The sequence below is a fragment of the Pogona vitticeps genome, chromosome 4, assembly GCF_051106095.1.
Source record: "Pogona vitticeps strain Pit_001003342236 chromosome 4, PviZW2.1, whole genome shotgun sequence".
NCBI lineage: Eukaryota > Metazoa > Chordata > Lepidosauria > Squamata > Agamidae > Pogona > Pogona vitticeps.
In genome coordinates this window covers 47,231,939-47,258,467 of record NC_135786.1, presented here as the reverse complement: position 1 = coordinate 47,258,467, position 26,529 = coordinate 47,231,939, and the positions used below count along the sequence as shown (strand labels likewise).

The 26,529-nt window shown below is 38.9% G+C and overlaps 1 protein-coding gene across 8 annotated transcripts in view; it reads left to right on the top strand.

The window, feature by feature from the left end:
• The window catches only part of DYRK3 (dual specificity tyrosine phosphorylation regulated kinase 3), a 46,213-nt gene extending 23,610 nt beyond the window's left edge, over positions 1–22,603 (top strand). The window contains exons 1-4 of one of the 8 annotated variants that reach the window (XM_078391851.1): positions 8,744–8,776; positions 9,264–9,379; positions 19,503–19,581; positions 20,710–22,603. In XM_078391851.1, coding sequence (XP_078247977.1) covers positions 20,731–22,281 — 1,551 coding nt within the window. In that variant the 5' untranslated portion in view covers positions 8,744–8,776; positions 9,264–9,379; positions 19,503–19,581; positions 20,710–20,730 and the 3' untranslated portion in view covers positions 22,282–22,603. Of the gene's footprint in view, positions 1–382; positions 6,749–6,835; positions 8,777–9,263; positions 9,380–10,855; positions 19,001–19,502; positions 19,582–20,709 lie in introns of those variants that run through there. The other 7 variants (XM_078391850.1, XM_020810653.3, XM_020810654.3 and 4 more) reach the window with 7 other exon arrangements.
• Positions 22,604–26,529: the final 3,926 nt, after the last annotated feature.

Here is a 26,529-nt window from a genome sequence, read left to right as displayed (position 1 = left end):
GCTGCTTTTCCTGCGGACCAGTTCTTTAAGGTTTTAGTAATGAAACCATATACAGTACGCCGCATCAGCTAACGAACAGGGTTATTGATCGTTTACTCAGAACAGCAGCAGGAAAAGCCTGAGCTTATTTGCAGCCAGCTTTTTACATGCCTAGGGCCTATTTGATTAACATTTATATTCTTATCATGTTAGTACACGTCACTGATTGTTCTAGGATTTGACAATTCAGTTTATGGTGGTGTTTTCCCGCAGCAGCAGCAGCAGCAGCCGCCCACAAGAATTGGGTTTTCTGCGGTTTCCCTTTATTGAGTCTTTGGCCCAGTCAGAGGGGGCTTCCTCGGTAGAGCTCACTCCTTCGCACAGAGCAACCTGAACTTTTCCCACAATCAGTGGCTTCAGTGGGGAAGGCACTAGTTAGAGGTTTGTGCTGCTTTTAAAAGTTTTATTTGCAAAATCTCGCTTTCTGGGTTGTGGCTGATTTTCAAGGGCCTGTTTGTAAATTGGGAGGCTCATTCCTGCCCCCATGTTCTTTGGGACAGTTTCATGAACAGTCCCTTTAAAAAGACCTCATTCCGTGTCCTAAATACTGTACTAGGTGACTGGCAATTATTTTGAACTGTCTTCATCTGTTTGTAACAATATCTCCCCCTTCATGTGAGATATATACATATACAGTATCTTCTTCCTCCTCTTAAAGGGCTTAATCAATTCCTTCCATGCCATGAAGACAGAAATCACACACCTTTTCAATGGCAAGTGTATCAGATAGCAAGTGAACTTGCCTTGGCCATGGGGCAAAGCTATAGCTGAGGAGACAGCTGCTAGGCTGCCACTGAAAACAACTGAAAGCAGTAACTAGATCTTAGCTAAAGCTTATTCCTTCCTCAAACAAAACTTGTTAGTTTTAGATAATCCTCTGGACCAGGTATGAAGGACTTGTCCAAACTGGCATTTGATCTGCTTTGAGCTGTGTGTCCTGCATCTACATGCTGCTATTTTCTATGATATATGTTTTGCTCCTATCAGTTACAACCAGTCTTTTTTCTGTGATTTTCTGGTTCTTTATTCAGCCTGGAATGGGGTGTGGCGTTCTTCCAAATAACATACTTTTGCTAGAATGCTTAGGCATTGGCTTAAGTTTTAATCAGTAACTGAGTATCCACTGAAAAATCTTTACAATCTAAGTCTTTGTTCTTATTTCCAGCTGCAGATAGTGTGATGGATGGTGTATATGTGAGCTTCTGAAAGAGTTTTTTAAATTCTATTCTAAATGCAATCAAATTCATTTGAAATGTGATGACCACAAGATATGCCAGAGATGGGGAGTGCCATCAATCCTAGTAAGACAAGCCATAGCATCATATTTCAAGTGCCATAGGTTCTTGAAACAGTCTTGTATTTTTGAAGTATCAGCTTCATTACAGCCACCCCAGTCATCAATAGGTGCTATTTTTATCTGTTATTACAAAAACAAGGTATTATTATGAACTTGTGATGATTTATTATTCCTTTTGGCAATGTTCAGTAGGGTTTCCATACATAGAAACAGCTTCTGTCTCTAGAACACTAAAATCAGCTTCTAGTTTTAGTACCCTTTTCAAAAACTGAAATTGACATTAATGATACAAGTAATGCAACTATTAACATTCAAAAATAATTTGAAAAATATTGATAAATTAGCACTGTGACCCAGACAATAGAAATCTCGCCTTGTAAGTATAAGTCATACTCAACATTTCAGTATGGTTGAGTATTAAATAAATTAACATTCGCTGAAATCCTATTGCTTGGATTACTAAGTCACATTAAAGACTATTGAATCACTGGGGGTTTAGTGAGTCAATTCCTCCATAAGTTCCACTGATTCAAATGTGCCTGCTCTAGTTATGACTTTCTAAAGTAAACTCATTTGAATCAAGGGAACTTATTGATGAGTTGGCTCACCAAATTCCCTCTAAATTAATAGGCCTACTCTGGTGTGATTTACAACACTAAGCAACATAATTTTAACCATTATTTTACTGGTCAGTTGATCAGCATGCCAAATTTATACAATCACATGAAGCAGTTAAAAATACATATCTGACTGATCAGATAGCATTGTCTGGGCATTTTCCCCCAGACACTTTCACAGCTTGACATTGTTTTCTTTTGCTTCTTCTTTCCTTTTTAAATCTGATTAAGCTGTTTGATTCCAGTGAAAAATAACATTCATTATTGTAGCGGGATTATAGTATTTTTCTACTGTTATAAAATATTATGGTAAACTGTGCTCTAGCACTCTTATTCTTGAATAATTACATAAAGCTGTAATAGGACTCCTTTATTTAGTATCCATATTACAAATTCCCTGAGATTTTCCAGGGATTGCTCACATTATAGCAGTATTCTGCGGATTAGTCTGCAACCCCAAAGACTCCAGGACAAATTTAGGATTTTGGCAGTATCACTCAAGTAGCAGACAGTCTAAAATGAAATCTCTTAAGAACTTATAAGTGCCCCAGTTATTCTAACTCTTTAGTCTGCTGTTTCCCAGGAGACTGCAGACAGAACTGAAACTGATTGGGAGGATGGCAATGATAGTATTAGCAAACACAGGTTGTGGCAGAAAATACCTAAAGCCTGTCAGGGACAGGTCCCTGGTAATAGACTTGCTGCATTGTAACCATATAAAGTGCAGTGAGGGGAGAAGAGTTTGGTGATCCGTGCTAACATTGGCTCTTGTCACATCCATGTAAGACAGCTAAAGAGTCTCTGGGTTGTTTCACAAAAGTTTTGTGTGTGAAACAAGTACAGGCTGAGGACTTGAGACAGCAATTGGTTTAGAATGTCCTGCTGTGACAGGGCTTCTGAATGGCACCTACAAATCTCATAAGATGTAAACAATACTGTATGTGCACATACAGAGAAGAAACCGTTTTCCATAATGACTCTCAACATTATTTCTGATTCACTGTAAAGGGGTTTCCATCCTTAACTAAAATTTTTAGAGTGTGCGTGGTTCACTGTGGTTTCTATAGATAAATTTAACTTTTGGCTTTCTTGCTTGACTATATTCTTTAATTTCACATGCTGCATTGTAAAAATCTGTCACAACTGGGGATCAAAGAGCTAACAGTCTCTATAGTGATGATGTTCTATCACTTACCTGTCAGTGAAAGAAAGTGCAGTTTCATAACTGTTGTAAGATTTGCTTTTTATATTTGAGGGTTACAAGAAGTACAAACCTCAGCCATGCCTTTTCAGGGACAAGCTGACTGACTGACCTACCCTATTTTTTAATGCAGAACTCAGCTGGATGGAGATAATACAATCTGTGTGGTAGGAAAATGTACTTGTGATATAATCTGCACAGTATAAATGGGCTCCCCTGCAGTGCATCCAGTATTGTTGCCCTTGCATGAGACAACAAGGGAGAAGAGGTGTGAGAATATAATAAATGACACTAGCCTGAAAAATATCACCTGAAATGTTAAAGGCAAGATGGGGGAGGAAAACTTATTGTTTTCCTTGTTTTGCTTTCCTTTAGTAAATGGCATTATATTATAGAGCATATGCCCCAAGGGAGACAAGCAGGGCTGTGATCCCTACTTACAGCACCAGATGGCTCTCAGCTTTGCTTTCATGTGTCCATAACAAACAAGTCAAAAGATTTGCTACTGAGATAGTTATTTGAAATATATATCAGTATATTCTGATACCATTACCACTAATGGGATCTTTACCATTATATGTCTTAAAACACATATTTTTTAAAGAAATTAAAACTGTGTGGAAGTTAGTATGAATTTTCAACAAAGAATAGAAAATCTCTCTAAGGATTGAAGCATATAGAAAAGCAGTCTTTAGATGTTCTCCCTACAAGGATGAGAAGAGAGATGCCACGTTAGTTATTGCAGTTGCCCTTGTCACCTTTGTTGTTGTACAGTGTGACAATGTTTGCATCATTCATGTCCTGTGGTACTCCACCTTTCCTCCAGCAAAGACAGAAGATTTCATACAGTTCAGTGGTGATGATTTCTCTACAGCACTTCAACAGGGATGTTATCCTTCCCAGGTGCTTTGCCGGAGGCGAGGGAATCCAAGGCCACTTTTATTTCTGCTAAAGTTGGTTCGCTGTCCAATTCTTTGAAGACAGACAGGCACTCAATGTTATTTAATGCCTCTTCGATTATTTATATATCTAGAATATAGCTCAGAGTAGTGCTGCATCCAGTGTTCCATTTGCTGTGCTTGGTCCTGCATGATCACACCTGTAGCAGCCTTCAAAAGTGCAGATTTCTTCTGTATTGGACCTAAAGCCTGCTTGATACCATCATACATTCCCTTGATGTTACCTGTGTTTGCTGCTGTCTGTATCTGAGAGTAGAGCTAAAGCCAATAATCGTTAGAACATCTCCTGGCAGTCTTTTGGACTTTGCTACGAGCAACTTGAAGAACCTGTAAGTTGTACTCACTAGGACAGGATTTGTATGCTGCTAGAGCTCTCTTCTTTTCCTTGATGGCTGGCATCAACTCCTCTGAATGGGCTTCAAATGAGTCTGTCGTCTTTTTGGTCTTCTTGCCAAGTGTGGACAGGCAGTGTTATAAACAGCATTCTTGAAATTTTCCCATTGTTCAGGTGCATTTGCATCAGCCTGGCCTGGAAAAGTTTCCTCAAGCACTTGAGCAAATTCCTCCACTTTCTTCTGATCACGAGTCTTGCTGATGTCAATACTTGGTCTTCCTTTTTCATGTGATAGAATCTCTTTATTCGCAGTTTAACTCTGCGAACACTGGGGAGTGTTCAGTATCACAATCAGCACCCTGATAACTGCATGTGATCGTAATACTAGGAAGGCATATGCACTGCATTATAGCTCCTATTATCTGCAGACAACATGGCCATTGGCTAAATTTATTTTACCCACGGCCTGTAGCTGCATGCCTATATATCCCAAGGATAAGCCCACTTAAGTCAATAAATTTTAGTTTTTAGTAAACATGGGTTTAAAATCTATCCACTTTTTAATTGGTTTGTGGGTTAGGCTGAATAAGTCTAGGATTATTTGAAATTTTATACACATGCCAACTATGTCCTAGAATTCCCTACCAGCCATGTTGGCTAAGGAACTCTAGATTTGTAGTCCAAAAAATTAACTTTTACAAAGCTCTGCTTTTGGACCTTGTTACGTTACCAGAATGAGCTGTCCCTCAATGCATGATGCCTTCTTTTGACATACTTGGCTTATACTGTTTACAAGTCATTAGTGAAAGTATTCAAATTTTGAAGTTATGCTATGAGAGACCCTATTCTCCCAATAGAACTTGTACTTACTTTGTGGCATGATCACATGACTAAACAAACAAGCCATTTTTTTTATTGCTGTGGGTTTTTTGGGCTCTTTGGCCATGTTCTGAAGGTTGTTCAATCTTTAGAACACCGCCAAAGAGCCCAAAAAACCCACAGCAACCATCAGATCCCGGCCGTGAAAGCCTTTGAGAAATTTTTTTATTGTTTTTCACCATTATATACTTTCTTCTGTACTTCAGCTTGCTTCCATCACAGACTTCATGGTACGCTGTTTTCACTTTAAACACCATCGTCTCTCCTTTCCTCTACCAAGTATCTCTATTATTCTTAAGGTATTAAGAATAGATCCTTAGCAGATCAAGCCTATTTTTACCTAAGGAAATTTCCAGAATAGTAGTACCTGTACTAATCTGTGTAAGAGCTTGGAAAGTTACTTTTAAGAATGAATATAATGGCACACACAGAGGCTACCCATAATTGAGAAGAGGCAGGATGATGGCCGAGTCTTTTCTTTCTAGAAATGTTTGCACGCTTTGGTTGCAGTAAAACAAGACTTCTGTGGACCTTGAAGGAACTGCCATTTTAGGCACGTATCTGATGCATTCGAGTCCACTCAACTCCAGAAAAGCTTATGACACAATGTGTCTTTACAGTGTTTGCTGTTGTTGTTAAGTCGTGTCCGACTCTTCATGACCCCATGGAACAGAGCATGCCAGGCCCTCCTGTCTTCCACTGCCTCCCAGAGTTGGGTCAAATTCATGTGTTACAGTGTTAACAACCAATATTATTCAGTGATTTGCAGCCAAACTACTTAAACCAAACTTGAGTTCGACGACGGGTGTTCCTAGTAAGCGAGCGAGCCGCCTTCAAAACCGTTGTGTTTTGAGGAGCCAGTGAACTCCAAAGAAAGGCGTGCCCTGTGGAACTATTTTATTTTCCGAGCATAAACTAAGCACCGGAAACTCAAAAGCTTATAGCGGGGGTTAGGATTATTACAGAGAAAGTCGTTGTATCCGAGCTCAAAAGGACTACTTTCCGAGTTGACTCCGTTATGAGACTCCTCCGGTTGGAGTACATTTTATCGCGCCTGTCACCGGCCTGCGTGTTAACCTCTCCCTCGACCCCCTTTTTCCCCCCTCAGGGACTCCTCGCTTCCTTTCTTTCTCGCCACCCCCCCCAACCGTCTCTGACCACGCAAGCGCAGAGCGACCCAAGCAGGCGTTCCCTTAGCAACCGCGCCCTGTGCGCTGCTGCGGCCCCGCCCGCCCTGCTACGGCTCGAGAGGGGAAGGAGGCGAGCGTTGCAGCCGCAATCAGAGGAGAGCCGGACTCGGGGATCGGAGGGTCTTGCAGGCCTGGGTAGGGTGATGGGGCGTCCAGCCCGCGGGCTTCCCCCCCGCTACCGTCGTCGCCATGATGCTGCTGAGCAGGAAACCGGAGGGTCCCCTCACCGCAGGTAATAACCGCCTGGATTGGGTGCATGGGGTGGGGGTGGGGGGTCGAGGAGACCTTGGCGGGGCCCCTTTGGGGTTCACCTGGGAACCTCATTTCTCTCCTCCGCTTTGAAAATGAAGCCCCCGTACTCGACTCGATCTGTAGTGTGATGATGATGATGATGATGATGGGGGCCTTTGGATTCAGTCAAAAATTAGGGGAGCAGGGTTACTGGCTTCGTAGTGTTGATCCATTCATTTGCATGTGCACCCCATTCAGACGCACATTCCTTAACGCGTGTTTTTAGAGGAAGCCCACTTTATATGTCTTCTAGCCACATTTTGTGCAACGGATGTTCTTGGCTTGGGGTGTGTGTGCGCGGAGATCGCCCAGATCTAGCTGCTGGTGTGTTGTTTTCTTTTAAAGAAAAATTGTGACCCAGAACCCACCATACCCCACGCTTGGTGGTGGTGGTTTGGCGTTCCCACCTAATCGCTCTTCTTTTTTTGCACCCTCTTCTTTTGGCAGCAGCCCGGTCGTGAGTAGCTCGACGGATAACTAATCTGGTTAAAGTGGTTTAGTAGAGTTTGGCGCTCCGCAGTGCAATGCGGCGGAGGTCGTCTGAGTACGCGAGGCTCGGCGGGGGTGGATCGGATCCGGCATTACCAAGAGGTTCGGCGGGGCGGGTGGGGGGTGGGGAAGGACAAAAGAAGAAGAAAAGGTTAGCACGTGGATTTGTAATTAGAGGCCGATGCTTTTGCGGGAGGATCGCTGAGCCACGTGGGAAGCACGGGCATCAATTCAAGGAAACCGTAAGGCCCGGTTCTGTGCAGGTTCATTCACAAAAACGAGCCGCCTGGGTTCGTGGCTGGTCCAAACTTGCCGAGTAAATGGAATCCGGGTTGCAAACTTGATGCAAAAGGGAGCGTTTGCCTCGTTTTTCACGGGGATGCCGTGATCGAGCGGCCTCCCGAAATATTTTGGGAGGCCAATGGAAAACTCCCATCACTGGAGAGTTTCGAAAACAAAGCAGGCAGCGTCCGATTTTAACGGACAGGCTGGCCTGAATCAGGAGGGCGGACAGGGTTGCCTTGTGCCTCACAATAGCAAACGACGTTGCTTTCCGTTGCCTTTTTTTCCCTTTTATTTTGTAACTGTTGCTTTGTTACTGCATCTTGGCCAGTTTAGTGGGAGGGGGAAGGGCTAATCTGAAGGGGCTTGAAATGGGCTGTTTCTGAGCAACTGATCCTGAGTGTTCTCATACTTAAAAACGCTTGAAGTAAGTCAGATTTCTTGAAGCAACTGCCAAATTTTGTATGAGGATATTTTTAGAAAACATTTTTCCCCCTTTGGCAACTTAGTTTTTTTCTACTGTGTTCATAATGAATATAGCTCAAGGGACATTCTTTCCTCCTTGATCAGCCATAATTCCCATTTAACTGTGTTTGCTTGTAATCCAAATTTTTAAAAGTAGGGGCTCTTCTCCCTTCAGTTATATAGATAAATCTAATACAAATATGTTTGCGTATCATGCACTTTATAGAACTTCAGGAGAGTTGTGTTTAGTCTGTTGTAACAAGAACAACAGAGTCCCGTGACACATTTAAGTCAAGTTTATGTGGCATATATTTTTGTGGACAGCAGATCACTTCTTCAGATGCAGCATTTTGTGCATCTGAAGAGGTGGGCTGCAATCCACAAAAACTTAGGCCAAATAAAACCCATTAGCCTTAATGGTGCCCCAGGACTTTTAATTATTTTTATACAATTTAGGATGCTATCAAAAATAGAATACTGTTATTGTAAGTTGTCCTTGTATTTTGACCACATTTGATTTCTTTGTGACTTAAAAAAAAACCAAATACAAATCCTCAATATAAACAGTGTTCAAGACAGAATATTATAATCTGATTTTGTTGGGAATATACTATATTCCAGTGGAGAACATTATTAAAACAACCAGAGATAATAAAGAGTTAATTCACAATCTCATTTTGTGGATACTCATTTAGGAGCAAGGATCATTGGTTTCAGTTGCATTTACTACCAGGTAAGTGTATCTAAGATTGCATTTTTGGTGTAAATAATTATGTAATGTAAAGTTCCCATTCCATTTAATTTAAATGTGGTTACTTTGTGGAGTGTGAGGTTCATGATCCCAGTTGTGTAGAATCAAACAAGTAACTGGATTTTTCTGGGACTGTGATTCAGTCTGCTTTAATCAGTAGAGAATGATTCATAAGTACTGATAGAACAATGCAAAGCAATACATTCACAGTGTAGCATTTCAGAAGTCTTATTGTTCACAGCCACCTTTTTCATTTAAGTATATTGTTGGAATGAAAGGTGTAAGATTGGTATTTCAACTTCTGATTAGCCCAGTTAGGAAGCTCCCTTAAAAATCAAAACCTGAAGTTGACACTGAATTAGTTGCTATGATTTGGCCTGTGCCAATTAAATGCCTTGCTAAAATGCAAGTGGAAGTAGGGTTTGTATGTATTAGTGTCAGTAGCGACTGACCATCTTGTTATTTCCAGCCAGGTTTGGAGATGGCTTGTACGATTCCTACATGAGAATAGATCAGGTTAGATACTCAGATCCGACAAATGAAGAATGCAATCCTACTGGACTTCCTTCGCTGGGGAGACCTAATGTAAGTAATTTCAGGCTTCTTTTAAAAAAATAGAAACTGATTGGTTTTATAAATGGTCCATTAACATATTAATAGAGATGTATTGGTTAAAGAAGCAGTTTGTTCTATTCTGATTTTTCTTTAGTTCAGCATGATTAACAATATTAGTTAATAATTTGATGGAACTTGTGTGTGTTATGTTTGTTTATATAGTTCATTAATTCATTTGAGTCCTATCAGGTACAGACTAATAAATATATTTGCTGGGATGGGCACCCTCTTGTTCTTCTGCTTGCCTTCGTGTTTCTCTTGTGTTCCCTGTTGTATCATAGCTTCGGGAAGTGTCTTGAATTCAATCTTCTCTAGTCCCAGCAACAGGTGTGCTGTACTTAGGGAACAAATGACAGTCTAAACGTCTGTTGGTAGGAGAATTAAAAGCAGCAGATACCATGAGCTCCTCCCTCTCTAGACAGGCAATACATCCAGCATTTTAGAAATATAATCTCAATACTTAATGTTTTCCCATATCTGTAGAAGTTACTTATTGTATATTACACTGTATATTTATAAAATGTGGAGAAGGAAGAGGAGCCTTACTGGTGTCTGATCACTTCCTCTTTAGTTAAACCAACTAGCAGTATAAACCAAAAACAGTGGGTGCGTGAAAAAATGGTTAATAAGTTGGCTTCAGATTTCCCAACATTTTCTGGACATTAATTTGTTTTTCTTAGGACAAATAACCTACAAATGTAGGAGTTTTATGTTATGGTTGAATTTATTATTTCCCATCTTATTTCTGAAAATATGGTAAGAGCAGTTTTCTTTGATTGGTAAATTTGATTAGAATGTTGTCTTCTAACTGTTGATTAAGTCAATTTACCCTGGAATCTAGGGATGCAAATTGTATAGTCTGTGGCTTGTACATCACCCTCCAAAGCTGCAGGCCACTGTGTGCCCCCTTAAAAATATGGCAAGAGAAGTGTTTTTTTTTTCTGAAAGAAGGCATGGCCTCATACTTTCTTTCAACCCCAAACCACTGTTCTGAAACTGTATAGTTGTTGTTGTTTTTGATAGAAACCAGAAATACAGCTCACAAGAGTAAGATAATGTAGAAAATGAGGCAGGGCAGTCTATACCTCTTTTATTTGAGTCTGGAGCACATGCAGAAAAATTAGAGTTATGCCCGTACATCTCTAGACATAAGCAGGCATTTGCCTAATTATAGGGATAAACAAGTACCTTGGTGCATATTGGTTCTATGTTATGTTTATTAATAAGCATTTTTCATAAGTTTGCAGTAGAACAAGAATGCTTGTTTTGGGGGGAAAAACAGTACTTTATGCTTTTACTTGAATTATGTTTTTGTAGAAATATTAGGTGTCTTAATCAAAATCTTTATATCTTAGCTAACTAAAATGACTCGGTTTGATTGCATCAATTGCATCCAGCTGTGGCAACAATTTTAACCATAAGATGCTCTCTGAATTTTTTTTCCAGCAATGGGGACCTCAGTTATGAGTGAAATGAAGCTTCCCTGCATAGTCTCTGGTCCTTGGGAGAAGAAACTATAATGTACAGCTCTCTCTTCCTATTGTGCCTTGATTGCTTATTGGAAACTTGTGGCTAAAAGCCAGAGAGACAAAATGGATTAGAATGTGATAAAGAATGAAAGCAAATACATTGGGTCAAATCATGTCTGGTCCAGCCTGATGCCTGGCAACTGACATTACCAAAACTACCAGTGCCCAGTACTGATTTTTGCTGGTTCCCTCCCTTCATAAAATGTGCTACTTGCATAATCAGGTCATTTTTGAATATATATGTAGGGTAATGCTGCCATTTTTCCAGTACGTGTTCTTTACGTCATGAATATTTAGTTTGGGCTTTTTTTCTGATGTAAACACCAGTACTTCTGAGAAACAAGTGGAAATAAGCCCCTTTGAAATTTGTAGCACTGCCTTCTCAGTAAAACTTACAGTGGATCCAGGATGTAAGTCACATTTTTGTTACATGTCTGATATGCTGACTTTTAAAAATTAGTTTGATACCACAGGTAAAAAAGAGAACTCTGCAAACTGTTTAAATTGGCATGCAATTTGTCTCTGTCATAGAAAAAAAATAAAAAAATACCTTGTACATTGGTCCAGCATTAAATGCAGTGTTGTACTTGCAGAAATTTCAGATATTCCTCCATATACCCCTCAATTCAGCCTAAAAATTGGCTCCACAGGGTTTTCTAGTGCTCTAGAACCTGCTTGGAAGGTATAGGGGCACTGCCTATCCTCCTGTTTCCATTGTTTATTTTTTATTTTTAAAAAAGTTTATTCATACTGTAGACTTTTGAAACCAACATTTGGTTCTAATACTTACCATTCTAAAGAATAAGTCCCATTGTATTTACAGTGCAATTGGAAACTTGTTGGATCAAAAGTTGTTGCTGTATTATTGAAGGTACAGTAATTTTCCAAGTCCACATCTATATTGGGAGCCTTCACAAACTGTAAAGCTAATCTAAACAGCACACCACTTGTGTTGTCAGTCACTTCTCTTGGCTGCTAACAGTATGGCTATGAGCTAAATAAACTATGTGCTCCAGCTTTTGCAAGAGGAAGTGTTGGACACAGGGTGACAGGTTATTCCAAAGTCATCTGATTGGAAAATAGAGCTTGCTGTTAAAATTATAATATGGGTCAGTCTGCCAAAAGTCATCTGATCATCATCCAGATCGTTGCTCTGCTTGGGAGAGGACTTTTTACATGCCAGCTGTCCTTCAGTTGGTTTGCCAAAGCTGAGCGGCAAAATACAGACTTCTCACCAGGTGTAGAACTTGTTGATAAATTTTGCTGGAAGTTTAGTGTTATTAATCAGAATCAAACTTGCTCCATAGTAGGAGAGTTTTCTGATCTCCAACCATCTTAGCAGAGTAATGCCAACTGTACTTTAGGATCATTAGATATAAATTCCTTGTACTGGCTAGCTATGTTCTACGGGTATCAGGGTTGTGCTGGTATAAATTCATCAGAATGTCCTGGTTGAATGTCTAGTAGCATAGGGGTCAAAAGTAGTTGTTGACCATCTTAAGCAATTAAAGGTAAAAAAAATACACTGAAGTTGTCAATGGCCAGTGCTCTGTTTATGCCAATGTAATGTAAAGTTGCACTGGTGTAAATGTGCTGGGCAACCACAATATGTCTGATTACATAAAGCACTGGTTCTTAACCTTGGGTTACTCAGGAGTTTTGGACTGCAACTCCCAGAAGCCTTCACCACCAGCTGTGCTGACTGGGCTTTCTGGGAGTTGCAGTTCAAAAGCATCTAACAAAGGCTAAGAACCACTGACATAAAGCACCAGCAGAAGTGATTCAGGGATAGCACTTCAACCTTGATTCTAGTGCAAATACTGTGCATGCAACCCCTCATTGCATGCAGCCTCTCCTTGCACACGCATGGGATTTTAGGTAATATGAGTACTTTCTGCATGTAAATATTTTCTGGCCCCATTGTCAATATCTCACCCCCAATAATGTGCACTGTATGTATATTGTAATCTTTAAGTTGATAAGTGTGCATGTGGAAGTGGGCAATAATGCATAAAAACTCACACTAGTTCTTAAAAGCCCATGCTAGCTAATAGTCTTAAAAGTACTACATGGTTCTTTTTTACTTTGCTGCAGCAGATCCATACAACTTTTTAAAAAGATGATAAAAGCCAAAATATCTCTACTGAATTCAGTGGAGGGTCAAAACGCACTGGCCACTTCACCTACAACACTGATAAAGTCTTATATTTCAGTAGAACTCTACAGATGTCCTAACCCAGGACTCCACACACAAACACCTAGCTAACTCCTCCCCCCCTAACTTGAAGATATCAGACTGATACACTCTATACACGTAAAGGGAAGGAGAGACTTGGCTACACATTAAGACTGTCTTTTCTAATGCTAACAGCATGCCGATGTTAAATATTTTTAACTTTGTATCAGCTTGGTGTCCCTTCTCCAACAGCTGTGTTGCCTGCACAGAAGATGCAAGGACAAGAATTAATGGCGGGGTTGGGGGTACTTAGTAACTGTGAAGGTAAATTCTGTTGAATTCTTCACTTCAATCATAGCTATTCAAAACAGCCACAGTCTCTTTTGTGAATAACGATCACAGTCTGGTTTCATACAGCGAAACATAAATTGCTGCACACAGTGTCCCACTACAGTTCTTTACAAGACATTGGTCAAGTATATAATTGGTGGCCATAGTCTCTTTCCAAATAGGAGCAAGATAGATGAGGGGAGGGGACTGGAAATGCATCATGGTGGTACGGTTTGATGTTTGGTGCCCAGTATCAGTGTCTTTGGTATCTGGTGTGTTTGGTGTGCAGTATGTATATGCCTCTTGCCTCTCTATATTTCTCTCAGTTGTTTACATATGGATCTGTGCTCCTATGGGAATAGTATGTTACTTGGGTTCTATTTTATTGAGTAGGCAAAATGCCATGGTATGATGTGCTGGTGGACCAGGTTTTACTCTAGCAACACTTTAGGACTCTTTCCTCCCTTGTTTTCTATTGCCTCCTCAACGTTATGGATTTTTAAAATCATCTGTGAAGTACTGTGCAGTATGGATTTTTATCTTTCTCTGTGCCTTTTCTTGTTTCTGCCATTAATTACAGCTGGTAAAACATGCAGAATGTAAATTTGACTTTGCTTCTGTCATCCCTCCCAGCTTAAATTTTCCTCACCTGTTTCGTGTTCCAGAACCCTTGACTTCTCAGCTATCTGGCTGGCTCAGTTGCATGTCTTTATTTCTTGTATAGTCAAAAGAGTGAATTAATTTTAGGATATTTGTTCTCCCCTTTTCACTCAAACAAGGATTCTTGATGAGACTTTTAAATTGATTCAAGAAAGTACAGTGGTGCCTCGCTTAACGGGCACCCCGTTTAACGATGAAATCGCATACCGATGAACTTTTTGCAATCGCTTTTGTGATCACATTGTGATGTTTTAAATGGGGAAAAATCCCTTTGCGATGATCGCTTACCGATTATCACAAAGCGATGATTTTCCCCCAGCTGATTGGCGGTTCCAAAATGGTCGCTGGGTAAAAAACATGGCTGCCTTGCTGTGTTTAGGGATGGATTCCTCACTTACCAGGCAGCGAAAATGGCCGCTGTATGGAGGATCTTCACTTAAAGGTCAGTTTTAAGCCCATAGGAACGCATTGAAGGGTTTCAATGCATTCCTATGGGCTTTTTAAAATCGCATAGCGACGAAATCACTTTGCAGCGATTTTTGCTGCACCAATTAACGTCAATATGCGAGGCACCACTGTATTACAATTATCCTAATCAGATCAAACAAATGGTCAGTGGAGCCAAACTGCTAAGCAGAGTGACTTAGAGGCCAACCAGAGAGTAACCCACATTTTTGTATGGAGGAAATAGTTTTTCTCTGGTGGAACAGTGCCTCCAAAATCTCTCAGGAGATTCTATAATCTACACATTTCCACAGAAAATGTACTTTTCATTTTCCTCACAAAACATATTTTATGCAGACAGGAGACAGACAGAAGAACCTGTTCATCAGCTTCAGGGAGGAGGTAGCCCCCAGAAGAAGAGAATGGTAAACCACTTCTGAGATTCTCTACCTGGAAAACTCTGAAAACGGTCACCATGAGTCAGAATAGGCTTGACAGCATATGATTACTATCATGTTAGTTTGAAAGTGTTACAGTCCTAAACTGTATTGAGTAGGGGTGGGCGTTCTTGTTTCAGTTGAGGTGTATATTACCTTGAGTCATCCATCATACTAAGTATTTGCTGGCAGGCCAAAGCCAAAAGAAGCTGTGGATCATCACTTTCTCCTGCCACCCCTTCTCTGTCTTCCTCCCGCTGTCTCCCTGTTGTTCAGAAGGCTGCCAAGGAATGGACTGACCACTCTTACCAAACGTCTGAACTAGTCACATGCCAATAGCTCCTCAAATGAAATTGAGAGATCCATAAAATTAGGCCTAGGACCAAGGATTGACTACCCCTGGTTTTGGACTTCAAAGATAATAACAGGTACTGTGAATCATAGTTGTCAATGAACAGACAACCAGCGAAGTCAGTAGAAAACTGGAGTCATACCTTTTCTTCAACTCACTTCGATTAGTAGACTTTTGGCTGCATTTCAGAGCAGGTGTAGTCATGATTTGTCTATGAAGGGCATAAAGGAGTTTGGATCCATGTATCTAGGGATTTCTGGAGGCTTTTAGTTGCTGGCCTATTATCCATACCACAGCAAGTCAGTCAGAATTTCTGGAGTATTGCTGTATATGTGTATTTAAGAGTAATATCACTGAGACATCAACTTCATTCCTTGTGTGGACTGGCTCATTCTGTTATATGGCTAATGTGGAAGTCTCATGTGTATGCTTTGTTATTGGTTTGTGCTGGTGTTGCCATGGATACTGTGGGAGTGACAGGTGATGTTACTATGTTCTCTATAGTTTGTGTTACTATTTGCTCCTCAACTTCTGTTCTGGTTATGCATACAATTCCGATTAACTAAGGTACAGTGATACTGCATTGATGTGGGTTGCCAGAAGTTTATCTGGAAGTGAAAATTTACTGACATTGTATTATGAAACTAAATTTAAAACATCACTGGGATTCAAGATTGCCAAAAATAAAGCATAAACACATTCAGATACTGATTTTCTGGTTTATATGATATATTGATATAAAAAAATTGTATTCAAATTTTAATAAAATACATAGGTGATTAAATAGAGCATTAATTTTTCAGGTTGTGGGATTAAAAAGGTACTTTTAGAGGATAGGCTGCAATTTATGGGAGATAACTAATAGTCTTTAGGCATAGGCATTTGGATTTAGGATATAAGTGTTTGTATTCTTATCTGCTATATATACAGTGAATGTTGAATTAATTGTATAAGAATCTGTTCTTGCTGTTGATAGTTCTGAATGCCAGTACTTTAGGTACCGTTTCTTTATCAATTAAATTAAATAAAACAATGCAATTAAAAGTGGGGGGAGCATATGGCAAGACAGATTGGTGTTAGAATCCTATGTATTGTTTGTGATAAGAGAATTATATCATCTTAGAATAATGGAATGAATTTGTCATCCTTTGTTCCTTCTGGTTACATAACTACCCACTGGGAACAGAGATAGGTAAATTTGGGGAGATTGGTGGAGCATAAATATAATATTTTATTTGAACACAGTCTCTTAGAAACAGGGAATACAGTATGTAGAAATTAAATGTTGATAGAATCCCAGTTCATTTTAAAATTTTGGTAGTAGACTTCTCTATATGTTAAAATAATTCCTCTTTTATTAAAAAAAGAATTACAGTTAGTTACATGCATAATTACAAGGACTAAGAAATGTTATTTTTGAAGCATGCATCTGTTCCATTATCACTATTAGTATCATTCAGCTGTGACCATTCTATGAATGAGAGACAGTGAATATTCTTAAAAATTAAGATTAATTGGCCAGTTAGCCACATATAGTAACCTAGCTAGATAATGTTGTTCTGATGTCACAAGTGAACAGTAGATCGTAGCAGTACCTGATTATTTTAATGCTGTTTGCGGTGTTCTTTGAACAGTTACATATACTTGCATTTTTATCAGTCACAGAAAATATTTTTGTTAAGGAGATTGTGTGGTGACTGTAATTCTTCCCTTTTGTTTGTTAGAGTAAAATGGGCCACCATTCTACTGTCTGGCTTTTGAACTTGGTCAGTCAACCTGGGAAAAGGCAAATGGCAGATATTAAATACTTGATTTGCAAGATAATTTGGATACCCAGAAATGCAAATTTGCTTCCATGCTCCATACATTCTTGTTTTTGCTTCCAGAACTTTTCCTCCCCCAGCCTCAAACAGGTTGTCCCATGCAAATAATGTAAAATAGAAGTTTCAAAAATGGTGGCTATGGTGCTACAGTAGTAGGAAGTGTCTATGCACTGAGTTTTAAAAGATAAATTCGACATCTGTTCAAAGATGCATGTAAATGCTTCAGTAAATACTTTAAAATGCTGACTTCTTACTGAGAACGGGGGAATGCTTGAATTGTTTTGTTCCCCACATCTGTTAATGTATTTCGAGGAGCACTAAATTACCAATTAGACAGTAACTTCTACCTATGCCTAAAAGATTGTCTCAGTTATTGCACAGTGTAGCTTCACCATGGCCATAAAAATACTTTAATTTGGTGGCTTCAAACACGTGAGGATGAATTTGCAGCCAGAAATAACTGTTTTTAGCTTTTCAATATTGTTTTTCAGTGATACAAGCTGCCTTGGGCCCTTTTTTGAGAAGAAAGGCAAGATTAAAATATTTCAAATAAATAAATAATATTGTACAAGGAGAACACTATTAGAAACTTACCATTGTTAGAGTTTTTGTCAAGATGAGAGAGCTTTCTCATTTAAATATTTTATAATGTTACACTGAAACCATTTTTCTAGATCCCTTGGATGGTTATTGTTTACAGAACATACAGTAGTTGGAGAAATTGTATCCATCAATTAAGTAGATGGCTGGTCTGGTGTTAATTATTGTCTTAAAACAAGTGTTTTCAGGTGCTTGAGTACCTTTTGGACTGTGCTAAGTTAGAAATGCAAAGTAGATTTTCATGTATACTGCTCAAGGGAAGAGATTTCATTCAGTGCAGTCTGATAGGAAATAGATGAAGTTTAAAACTGGATTAATATTTTATAGAACTTGAAACTCCTAGATTATTTGTTTTTCTCCTTTCCCCTCTCCTGAAAATGACTGGATAATGGAAACTGGGCAGAGAAATGAGCTGGAGTTTTCCCAAGCAAATACTTTCTGTGACAGATTTCTGTAGGTCCTTTGACATGTCGTCTTTGTTCAATCAAAAGACTAATCATTTAGTATTATTAATAAACATCTTTATACTTTGTTAATGAGTGTGACCACAGTTTATTTCCCTAAAAGATAACGCAGTATTCATTTTGTCAGTTATAAAACAAAATGTTGACCCAGAAGGCTTGTAACAGATCTCTTCCAAAGCAGAGGGGGAAGGGGTAGCTATGTTACAGAGTCAGGCCCTGCAGTAGGTGGTTTGGCATTTGTGTTCATGGGAGACAGAAGAGCCATTCCAGCAGACAGCTGAGAAGGATGGAGGTGGGGGAGGAATCGTAGTCTTGAATAGGGATTTCACTTTGGGAAGCAAAGTGTGTTTGCAAAAGAACTTGATCATAATATTCAGAAAATTTGGGATGTTCATGTGAAGAAACTATCAGGGAGTTGAAGTTTGGTTTGTGTCAGCTGATGGGAATCCCTCCATAGGACTGAAACATTGTTGGCTGAGGAATGGATGTAAATATTTGCAACATGCTCACTAAATCCAGTTGACCTTCTGGCCATTCAGCAAATGCTTTTTTTCATACTTGGCCTAGTCCTTGTCTTGGAATACAAATGCTAGAAACTTGCTATTTTAAAAAAAGTTGCTCTGCCTCAGATTCCATATGGCATAACTTGTAGGCAGGATTCTCGCCACTCTTGGGTCAGACAGTTTTAAGTTCAGAATCCAGGAATGTTTTTCATTTTCTGTCTACAGGGAGGAGTCTCAAATAGTTCAGTCTGAGGAACCCTGCTGCCTCATATGGTATGCAGTTCTGACTTCTCTTTTTCCTTGTTACCAGTTTCCAGCTACCTGGCATGTATTTATCTCCATCTTTAAGCATATCAGAATGCCTTTCAGTTCTGTGCCTTTTGGTTATTGTATGCTACTTCACAGCTAGTATTATTGTTAAATGTGAACCTGAATTGTGAAATATTATTTGAACATGTATATTTTACCCAGCTTAAGTTGAAGCTAACATTTTTATGCAGGACCTAATTTTCAGTTTGAGTTCAGTTGCAGATGGACTCTCTTTGTCTTTGTGTTTGCTTATCTTCATAGCTTGACAGTAAAACAAAAGAAAAAAAATCTGTGTAGGGCACTTGAGACCACTGATGGGGCCAGAGGAGGCACTTTTGAAAAATAGCATTTTCCCCTGAAACATAGATGCCTTCAGAAATAAAAATGGCACCAACTGTTCATTAATTATGTGTTATGAGTGACCACCTTATTCAGAATTTCACAGTTTGTCGTTCTTTCTCTGCAGTTCAGCCATAAGCCCAGTGAAGAATGTGTTTCTAAAATGCTAATTCTCTGGATCAAATTTTCTGTGGGCTCCTGGAAAGGTGTGTGTCTCACAATACTGTCTACATTTTCCAGACAGATGTAGCAGTTAAGCAGTAATCAGGAATATATATATCTTGAGCTTCTGAAACCATTTCCCAAGCCAATACCATATACGGAGCACTAGCATTCCAGTGAAGGGTAGTGTTCAAAGTTATGTGTCACAAGAGTTGTTATTCTAGTGCTGCGTTTGGATTATAGGTATTAGGTTTGTAGACAGGAATTGACTAGCAACACTCACCAACTGTCTTCAGACATATATATGTTTTTTATTGAACAGTAAGTTGTTATTTTAATTTTCAAAGCTGTTTTTTATTTTATTTTGAGATTTGAGGCTAACGTGGACAATAGATATTTCTGTGCTACCCACAATGGTTGCACAATATAGCACAGCATCTTGTAACAGTCTTACAGTGCAGAAACAAAGGTTGTACAAGCCATAAATGCAAGCATTACCTCTAGAACATGGAGTCAGTGTGCTTATGTTGCTCAGAAATCCAAGAAACACGAAATAATCTTCATAATATTTCTTACCTATTTTTTATTTTTCTATTTACTGGGGGAAGGATTTAGTTCTTCACTTGTATAGCTCAGTAAAAATTCATTTGGCTGGGCTCAAGTTTGGATTAGTGATATCCTAGGCACATGCATAATTGGTCTGGGTAGGTTTTAGATTACAGATAAATGTGAATGAGAGCTGTGGTTACATATGTGCGATTGGCATGCAGTCCTTGGTAACCAAAATTTCACTTCCCTGTCAACTTGGTCATCTGCCCATCCTTCCTTTTGGAAAGCCTGCTTCTGAGTAATGTGCTTCCATTTCTCCCTTCCCTCTCCAAGCTTATTTGTAATGTGGTGCAGTTTAGCTGGGGTTCTGACCAAGCAAAGACACATGCATCTGTTGTTGGCTGATATGTGCTGAACCTTCACTATTGTGCATATGCGTATTGAAGAATAGGTGTTGCATAGCTGCTCTTTTTGCATGCTGTTATAATGTTGCCTGTGCCTGGATTAAATACAAAATAGTATACTTTTTACTTCCTCCATTTTGAAAATTCATCTCATTGTCGTTCCCTAGTTGTTACAGTAAAAATTGAATACTAAAGTGTTACTTTGTTTCATCTTTACAGGTAACTACTAACACAGTCACAATGAAGGATCATCTTTTGACTGGGAGCCAAGTCAAAGTTGAGCAGTTATTTGAAGACTCTGGCAACAGAAGGAGTAGTACTCTCCAGTCCTCTGGAGTAAATGGTTCAGAGAGATCTTTTCCGACTCCAGCAAAAGATAAAAGCTTTGAGAGTATAAGTACCACCAAGAATAGTGGCAGTTCAACAAAAGCACATAAAACTGGTGGTCAGTCACCAGATCAAGCGCTGAAGCAATATAAACAACAGCTGACAGCATATGAGCAGCAAGAAATACTTAACTTCCCTGAAATTTATTTTGTGGGTCCAAATGCAAAGAAAAGACAAGGAGTTATTGGTGGCCCAAACAATGGTGGGTATGATGATGAACATGGCAGCTATATCCATGTGCCTCATGACCATCTTGCCTACCGATATGAAGTGCTTAAAATAATTGGAAAAGGTAGTTTTGGCCAAGTAGCTAAAGTTTTTGACCATAAGAACCACCAGCACCTGGCCTTGAAGATGGTACGTAATGAGAAGAGATTCCACAGGCAAGCAGCAGAGGAAATCCGGATCTTAGAGCATCTCAAAAAGCAGGATAAGACTGGCAATATGAACGTGATCCATATGCTAGAGAGTTTTACCTTTCGGAATCACATATGTATGACCTTTGAACTCTTGAGCATGAATCTGTATGAGCTGATCAAAAGGAACAAGTTTCAAGGATTTAGTGTGCAACTTGTACGTAAATTTGCCCATTCTATACTTCAGTGTCTGGATGGTCTTTATAAAAGCAAAATCATACATTGTGACTTGAAACCTGAAAATATTCTACTAAAACAGCAAGGGCGGAGTGGGATCAAAGTCATTGATTTTGGATCCAGTTGTTTTGAGCACCAAAGAGTCTATACTTACATACAATCTCGATTTTATAGAGCCCCTGAAGTCATTCTTGGAAGTCGTTACGGGATGGCTATAGACATGTGGAGTTTTGGTTGTATTCTTGTGGAACTGTTGACTGGTTACCCTCTTTTTCCAGGAGAGGATGAGGGTGATCAGCTAGCTTGTATGATGGAGCTCCTTGGAATGCCCCCACAGAAGCTACTGGACCAGTCCAAGCGAGCCAAAAATTTTGTCAACTCAAAAGGCCATCCTCGCTATTGCACTGTAACAACACAGGCAGATGGGAAAGTAACTCTTACTGGTAGTCGATCACGTAGGGGTAAAATGCGTGGTGCTCCAGGCAACAAGGATTGGGTTACAGCATTAAAAGGCTGTGATGACCCCTTGTTTATAGAATTCTTAAAAGAATGTCTTAATTGGGATCCTTCAGCTCGGATGACTCCTAGCCAAGCTTTAAGACATCCTTGGATTTGTAAACGAGTGCCTAAGCCACCCGGAATGGATAAAACGTCAGGCAAGCGGATTGCTCATTATACGAGCTCTTTCCCAGGGATTGGTTCCAGATTACCCCCAGTTATTGGGGTAGCTAACAAACTGAGAGCTAATTTAATGTCTGATGCAAATGCCAATATACCTCTATGTACTGTGCTACCAAAATTGGTCAGCTAATAGAGAAGTACATATTCCTAGAGTACATATGCTGTGTTTTTAATTATCTTCTTTATAAAAAGATTGTTAAATACAAATGTTTAAGGAGGGAGGAAAAAGAAAAGAATTTATATTGAGCACTAAATCTTGTATAAAAAAGAATCTGAATCAAAACATAAAGCATTCTAAGGGCTGTGATTGTTTTGTCACGTTTCAGCTGGAATGTGGAGCTTGTTTCATGACTTCCAATAGGTCAGCACATTTGTTATGTTAGCTGAAATTACACATTGTGTAATAGATGGATTTTATAGCATTCTTGTAATAAAACTTTTGAAAAAGCCCACTTTCCATGCAGGCAGTCTCACTTTGCAGGCTATTTTCTGTACACAAGGTTGAAGGAACTATGCTTGCCTAACTATGCATTTGATTGATGAACTAATGAATAATCACAGAATGATGGCCAAAAAAGCACACTTTTTGACATTTCATTTCTCTGAGTTATGGTCATTTTTATGTAATGGGTGGAGGATATCAATATTTGGGAACCTTTAATCCTTGAAATGGCCCTTCTTCAAATTCCTTGCAGCTGGAAGCAATAACATACTCTTGGATAGTGGCAGGATCACCTATTGGTATTTTAAACATGCATAAGTGAAGTCATGTAAGCTATAGCAGCAAAATGTAGTTAACATTTTATTGAACAGAATTTCAGACCACCTTAGCAAGATGCCACTAGTGTTCATTGATGTGCACCCATGATTTTTGTCATGCACACACAGATTGTCGGCAGGATTCTGACTAACAGGTGTCAAGCTGGGTCAATGAAGATACTGGTCTTTTAGCTCCATAGTTTAATGCACTTGGTTCTCTTTCTGATCCTATTCTGCTAAATTGGTCTTTATAACTTGCCCTAGGTATGTGGAGCTAGAAATGTAGCCAAAAACATTTCCTCACTTATAAATAGTTAACTGATTTTAATTTTAATCACTTGTTTGAAGGACAAATGTTGTTTTAGACACAGTACAATCTTTAGGTCTCAGCATTATAACCAGAAATTTTGACAAACTAGAAATGCCAGTAACTAATGAAAAAGTAATAGCAGGCTACTAGTCCACGTAAGCAGTATTTCTAAAGTGTTGTTCAATAAAATGGAGCACCATATGAATGAACAGCATTTGATTATTGGAAAATAAATATCAGATGTATTTTTATGGTATATAAAGTATTGCTTATAGGTTTGCCACACCAAACTATGTTTTTCCATGGCAAGCACTTGATAGTTTGTCAGGCCTCATAAAAATTTATTTACACCTGTCCCATGAGAAAACAAATTCCTTGTTACTAGTGTCACATCATAAGCACTGTTGATGTGAAATGGTATCGGGTGTTTGCAAATCAGTTAAGTGCCATTTAAATTCTTTTTCCTACATATGATTTTGACCCCACTCTCTAAGGTTGTTAATAGTTAAAATTTGTAACAGTTACTGATAAATATGCCTCATTTTTATTATAATAGTTACAAGGAAAATACCATAAATTCATTTCTCCTGTTATCAGAAAATATTGCTCTTAAATTAAGATAACTTTTAATTTTAGTTTCAATGTGCATTCCAACATTAGTTGAATTTTGTGTAATTTTATTTACTCCTTGGTTAATGTCACAAGTGCTACTTCATATATCACAATTGGGCTTTATTCACTCAGATCTCACTGGTACTTGATTTTGTATAACTTCACAGAGTATAATAAAAACAGGAGTTTTCAAGCACTTCTGGATTGAGGTATTATGGCAATTTCTATCTATTAAATGTGGTTTATACCAGAAGGCCCTATAGAACTCACATATGGTATACAGTGGTGCCTCGCTTTACGATTGCCCCACATTACGACGAAACCGCTTAACAACGATCTTTTTGCGATCGCAATTGCGATCACAAATCAATGGTCTGAATGGGGGAATTTTGCTTTGAGATGATCAGTTCCCTGCTTCGGGAACCAATTCTTCGCAAAACAATGTTTTTTGAACAGTTGATCGGCGGTTTCAAAATTGCCACCGGGTGATTAAAATGGCTCCCCGCTGTGTTTAGGGACGGATTCCTTGCTATACAGGCAGCGGAAATGGCTGCCGTATGGAGGATCTTCGCTGGACGGTGAGTTTTTACCCCATGGGAACGCATTGAACAGGTTTCAGTGAGTTTCAATGGGGTTTTTATTTTCATTTTACGATGTTTTTGCTTAAGGGCGATTTTCCTGGAATGCATTATCGTCACCACTATATGTGGATTTAAAATATCTGTTGCATGTATTTCATTCAGCTGGAATGTAGTGTGTCCTATATGCACACATGGGATTTTTAATTTAAAATTGAGCTCTTAATCTAGTAAATATAACGGCAATAAATCTGTAATGGAAGCAGACTTATTTTAATGCTTATAATCGTTAAGAGGTCTCATGGTAAAGTATTATTGGTCTTTCAGCCCTTGGCAGCAGAGATTGTGAGGGTAAAATAACTTCAGATAGAGCAATGATTTCCAACCTAGGTAGCCTAGGTGTTCTTGGACTGCAGCTCCCAGAAGCTTTTGCCACTAGCTGTGCTGGCCAGAGTCTCTGGGAGTTGCAGTCCAAGAGAACCTAGGTTATCCAAGGTTGGGAACCACTGAGAAGACTATCTTCTGTAAAGTAGAACTCAGTGACTCTACATTGAACAAACCATCTTCAGTCCCTATTATATTGCCCAATTACATACCGAGAAAACAGTTCTGTAGTTTTGCTATTGTTCAAATGAAAGACATCTTGTAGTTGCATTTGTGCCATTAAAGAGTCCAACACTTATGTTTCTACTCAGAATTAAGCCTTACTGAGTTAAATGAGGCTTGCTTCCAGATAATTATATGTAGGGTTGCCACCAAAGATGACTTTTTGGTCTTTTGGAGTCTATTGAGATTGTGGTGATGAATATTCATGTCCTATTAGAATCGCTCAAGCTGCATTTTCATGTAATTTTTAATAGATTCAAAATGTACAAAATACTTCTTGTAAACAATATGACCAGTATACAGTGTTTGCAAGAAGCATCCAACCTTGAAATAGTTTTCATTCTATACTGATTTTATCAAAAACAATAACAATTGTCAAGTTGATTTTTTTCTTACAAAGAAAGTTAGATCTAGACTTCCTGTTTTTAAATGCTTTCTGTGTACGCTTTATAATGCACTGTGTTGTGCGCATTGCATCTTTTAAAAGTACGTGGACTGTAATAATTTACTTGAAATGATCAAATAAGAACATTAAGACTGTAGATAAAGAGTTAACACAGAGCCGAAAAAGATAAGCAGATATCTGCAAGATTTTTTTAATGTATTGACTGCATTTTTATGCTGCTCAATAGCCAAAGCTTTTTGGATGATATACAAATAAAGGTTAAAAATAATGATCACACTAAAATAATAAAAACAATGTAAATCTAAAATAAATCAGCATATGATTCAGTTGAGTATTCATAGCTCAATATAACTGTCTTAGTGCTACTCTTATCTTTGCTGTGAGGTCTGGTGAATCTTCAAGATATCTACAAGATACTTAAATTCACTGAGGTATCGTGTGACTATAGTGTGTCTTGTTGCTAGCTTTTTATGGGTTTCATTGATCCTGATTCATCTGTGCTTTTGGGTAAGTCACCAGGAGTGGATCTCGATTGCTTTGGAAAACTAAGTAAAGTCTTGATACAGCTGTTAATTACAACATCATCATCATAATCATGATGATGATGATGATGATGATGATGATGATGTACTGTCTAGTCAGTTCTGAGTTACAATGATCCTTTCCTGAGCATATAAAGTTCAGAAGTAGTTTGCTGTTTTCTGCTGGGGGACTCTGGGACTACAGCTTTCTGAAGGCTATATGGTCTGGCTATTCTCTTCCAAGGCACAATGGAAAGTCAAAACTACTGATTCCCAGCTCCACAGTCAAGCATTCCATCTCACTGGGTTTTCCAGCCAACAATTATTCTGTTGGCTAATAATAATTATCAGTGCATTTTGCTCCCTTTGAAGGGCAATTTAAACAGGCCCTCCACTAACCTCTCATTTAAATTGTGGACCTTTTAAAAGAAGCATTTTCTGTACTTTTGTTTTTCTGAAAAGGCTCATAAATGATAGCTTTCTAATCCCAGGAGAAGAAGGAAAAGGCTGATAATGTACCCAGAACTTTGTAATAAAAGCTTAGTGCAGTTTCCTAGATAGTAGAACTGGGAAAACACAAAGCTTA